Genomic DNA, 4,226 nt, shown 5'->3' on the forward strand with positions numbered 1-4,226 from the left:
GGGTAACCCTGGACAGGTCGCCAGTCTGTCGCAGGGCAACACAGAGACACACAGGACAAACAACCATGCACACACACACTCACACCTAGGGGCAATTTGGAAAGGCCAATTAACCTGACAGTCATGTTTTTGGACTGTGGGAGGAAACCGGAGTACCCRGAGAAACCCACGCATTCACAGGGAGAACATGCAAACTCCATGCAGAAAGACCGGGCCAGGAATTGAACCCAGAACCTTCTTGCAGCAAGGCAACAGCTCTACCAACTGCGCCACTGTGCAGCCCTTGACATACATATTAACCTATTTAAAATGTCTTTCTTATATCCTTTTTGAAAGCTAAAGCTCATCTTGTTACCATTTAATTTAACTTATTTTTTTGGTAATTCTTTTTCTAATTGGACATGAAAGATTTGCCAAAATGAAAACAGTCCAGGTTTTATTATTTGCCTGCTCATATTAATATTTTTATCTTTAAATCTAACAAAATTGGACAGAAGCATGAAAAAAAAGAAAAGAAATTACGAAGGCAATAAAAGGACTGAGAAAACTATTATGGAACAAAGCATGTGACTATGCTTTCAAATGCATAGTTACATGCATGTGGAACCTCACAGATGATGTCTGTAATCTACACAGTTACCTAAAGTAATGAAAACATATTTGTTCAGCAGCCAAGGTCTGTGTTTGGTAASAATCCGTCTATCTTGACATGAACAGGTGCCAAAAATCTCACACCTTTATGAAACCAAAACGTGACATGCAGATCAGATCTGGGGTCAGCAGTCGACCTCCACTATAAATACATCAACACAACGCTAAACGTCACTGGTGCCCAGTAGAACAGGCAGGAAACAACTGGGATTTACTCCTGGATTTTACTCTCGCGATTCTCCTTTGGTGTAAATTTAGGTAAAATTCAGAATCTACTTTTTTAAGGTTTTGCAGAAAGATGAAGCTCCTCCAGGTGTTTTCTTTCACTCTGCTGTCCGTCCTGGCGGCCAACGCTCAGGTCATCATGCCTGACAGATGCCCCAGCGCTGCTGTTCAGCAGAAGTTTGATGCCGCCAGGGTGAGAAATCCTTTAGATGAAGCAGCAGAGCAGTTTGTGGCTTTGTGTTGACTGTGAATCTGCTTGTTGTGTCGCAGTATCTTGGTAAATGGTTTGAAATCCAGCGGATGCCCCACACCTTCCAGAGCGGCCAGTGCAGCACCGCCACCTACAGCCTGGAGAGTCCTGGTGTTGTCGGAGTCGTCAACAGGGAGCTGCTGTGAGATTTACTCACTCTCACTGGATCAGACGCATCTATAAACACTGTTTTAAGATTTTTATTTAATTTCAGTGCAAATGGGACCATTGATGTGATCACCGGCATCGCCAAACCCGACCCCATTGAGCCCGCCAAGCTGCTGGTCTACTTCTTTGAGGGTACAGGCCCTCGTTTGGWTTCCACGCTYATTTTAATCTCGTTTTAGTTGTGTCTAATCCCGCTGCAGGTGGAGGTTTACTCACAGCCTGCTGTGTCTCTTTGCCCCTCCAGACTCTCCTCCGTCTCCTTACTGGGTTCTGTCCACAGACTACGACAACTACGCTCTGGTCTACAGCTGCACCGACCTCGGCGTGCTCCACGTCGACTTCGTGTGGATCCTGAGCAGGAAGCCCACTCTGCCCGACCAGACGCTGGAGGAGCTGCACGGCGTCCTGCGGTCCATCGGAGTCAGCGTGGACAAGCTGCTGGTCACCAACCAGGACACAGATTACTGCAGCCCCATGAACCAGTAGACTGAGATTATGGAGTTTGTATTTATCGAYGCACAATCTTTATTTCAGATTGATTTAATAAACTTGTGTGTCTAAAACAAACAATGTGGGTTTCAGTGGTGTTCTACATTTTTTTACGTTTATGTKTTTTTAATTGAAAGTGTCGCTTCAGAACATAAAAGGTAAACTACAATTAATGTTGAGCGTTGCCAACTAAAAATCATACATGGACACGTTTTGTTTTTATTATTTTCACCAAAAACAGAAAAAAATTTGTGAGGTTGAAAATACTTTTCGCAGAATTGTATCTTCCACTCTGTGGATAAAAYGGATGATGAATCAAAATCTTTAGATCCAGTTCTTCTTTATAAAGCTACGTTCATTAAGTGAATCATTAATGACTGAAAATTTTGTGTAAAACGACTTAAATATTTCTGTAACATTCTGGATAAAGTTTGACTGCTGCATTTTATTTGCAAAAATGTAATTCCTATTAAATAAACTTCATGACACATGTAGTCATTTGTTCCATGAAGGTTTTATGAACAAGCTTATTACATTAAATAATACCTGAAGGACATTTGACTCCAAGATGCTGTGATGGTGAAACAATCCAGCCTTAGGATAATGAAATGCCTGTTTAAAGAGCATCAGATRAATTTTGTTCATCTTGAGAAGCGACAGGATTTTCTTTATTTGAATTGATTGACTCTAAAACKTATATTAGACATTTTTTAAGCCCATTTCACCTTTAAACTCTACTGCCATCAAAAAAATAAAAATAAATCTAATTAAATGCAAGTTATTTAACGACGTTAATTTTTAAATCAATGTCAGGTGAAAACTGGCTATAAATCTTTATTTACAAATCAAGTTTTTTTTTCCTATTCTACCATGCAACCGCTTATGTTTTGCCATCCTACTGAAGGATTAAGGYTGTGTTAATTAATGCTTGTACTTTTGTAATAATGGTATTTATTGTTTTATATTTATTGACAGAATTGACATATTTTGCATTTTAACTTTTCRTCATTATTTAGCCTTTTACTTGTTTAAAGCAGGATCAAATTTCAATTTCTCCAGAGATAACTTTAAAGAAAATAGACAATTATTTACAGCAATGTATCTTTTTCTTGCCAAATAAATCAATTTGACTTAAAGATATAAAAATAAGTCTTTTACAGTTTAAACTGAATGTTAAATGCAACCACTGAACCAAAATAATGAATAAAAAAAATGCCTTTTTTAGGATGCAGGAATCAGGAATTTTATTTCCACAAAATAAAATACAAACACGTAGAAGACACATTTCTTTAAATAAGATGAGGMTCGTCATAGAGACGCTTTTTGAACACAACCCCGTYTCACTGRTACATGGGACTGCAGTACGTCTCGTCCTGAACGGTGGCGACCATCTTGTCCACGCTGACGCCGATGGAGGACAGGATGCTGAGCAGGTACYCAGTGGTCTCTTTGGGCAGAGTGGGCTGCCTGCTCAGGATCCAGGCCAGGTCCATGTGGAACAGGCCGAAGTCCGTGCAGCTGTAGATCAGAGCGTAGCTGTCGTAGTCGGTGGACAGAACCCAGTACGAACCCCGAAGAATGCCTGGAGTCATTGCAGCAGCAGGAGGATTTTAAATAACTTCAATAAATACACTCGTTTCTGAAAGAAAATTGTTTACCTTCAGAGAAGGAGACCTCCAGCTTGGCCGGCTCAGCAGGGTCCTTCACTTCAGCTGTGCCAAAAGCAGAACTAACGATTTCATTGTCACTGCAGGTTAAAAATAAAAAAAAGTAAATCAGTTCTGTTCAGGATTATAGGCCGCAGGACTTTGACTGATGATGTTCAAAAACAAGCAGGAAGTTTAACTCACAGCAGCTCTCTGTTTACGACTCCGATGACTCCGGGACTCTGCAGGCTGTAGTCGCCGGTGGCACATTCACCTTTCTGGTAGGTTGATGGCAGCTTCTGGATCTCAAACCATTTACCAAGATACTGAATAGGAACCASAGTTATTAAACTTCAAACATAAAGAAAACATTTAGCTTAGTTACAAAACAGGACTTCTGAGTAGGCCTGTCACAATAACAAATTTTGCTGGACGATTAATTGTCTAAAAAAAATATTGCGATAAACGATAATATTGTTTCAAGACCTTTTGACATTGATTTAATGGAAATGACTAATAATGCATGCAATTTCCTGCCATAGATAGATGCACTTTATTTTGAAAAGAACACATAACACTTGAACTGATAAACTAAATAAACAAAACAACCAAAAACAAAAATAAAATGGATTCTCAGTCTCCATTAATAAAAAATGTACTTGAATAAAAACTAAACAACATAAAGCCAAAGTGGAAATAAATACTGCATTCAACCAAAAGAGTGCAGATTATGAAGTCTGTAAACTATATTGCTCTTCAGTAATCACTAGATTTAAGTAGAGAAGATGGGCACATCC

At 39.5% G+C, this 4,226-nt stretch overlaps 2 protein-coding genes across 2 annotated transcripts in view; one reads left to right on the forward strand and one right to left on the reverse strand.

Annotated features, from left to right (window-relative positions):
- Positions 1 to 487: 487 nt before the first annotated feature.
- Positions 488 to 2,523, forward strand: LOC103479798 (apolipoprotein D-like). The gene is made up of 4 exons (XM_008434456.2): positions 488 to 1,069; positions 1,147 to 1,268; positions 1,341 to 1,426; positions 1,539 to 2,523. The coding sequence occupies exons 1-4, from the start codon at positions 950 to 952 to the stop codon at positions 1,778 to 1,780; spliced, it is 570 nt and encodes a 189-aa protein (XP_008432678.1). The 5' UTR covers positions 488 to 949; the 3' UTR covers positions 1,781 to 2,523.
- Positions 2,524 to 3,012: 489 nt separating this feature from the next.
- The window catches only part of LOC103479803 (apolipoprotein D-like), an 8,885-nt gene continuing 7,671 nt past the window's right edge, over positions 3,013 to 4,226 (reverse strand). The window contains exons 4-6 of the mRNA XM_008434463.2: positions 3,634 to 3,755; positions 3,442 to 3,530; positions 3,013 to 3,365 (exon numbers count right to left, since the gene is read on the reverse strand). Of these exons, the coding sequence (XP_008432685.1) occupies positions 3,124 to 3,365; positions 3,442 to 3,530; positions 3,634 to 3,755 (453 nt within the window). The 3' untranslated portion in view covers positions 3,013 to 3,123. The remainder of the gene's footprint in view (positions 3,366 to 3,441; positions 3,531 to 3,633; positions 3,756 to 4,226) is intronic.

Source organism: Poecilia reticulata, linkage group LG17 (genome assembly GCF_000633615.1).
Source record: "Poecilia reticulata strain Guanapo linkage group LG17, Guppy_female_1.0+MT, whole genome shotgun sequence".
In the NCBI taxonomy this organism is placed as follows: domain Eukaryota; kingdom Metazoa; phylum Chordata; class Actinopteri; order Cyprinodontiformes; family Poeciliidae; genus Poecilia; species Poecilia reticulata.

Bases quoted from the DNA above. Each gene is read 5' to 3' on its own strand.
- LOC103479798 (XM_008434456.2), top strand. From the start codon at position 950: ATGAAGCTCCTCCAGGTGTTTTCTTTCACTCTGCTGTCCGTCCTGGCG. The intron at 1,070-1,146 runs GTGAGAAATCCT...GTTGTGTCGCAG, and splicing joins AGAAGTTTGATGCCGCCAGG to TATCTTGGTAAATGGTTTGA. The intron at 1,427-1,538 runs GTACAGGCCCTC...TTGCCCCTCCAG, and splicing joins GCTGGTCTACTTCTTTGAGG to ACTCTCCTCCGTCTCCTTAC.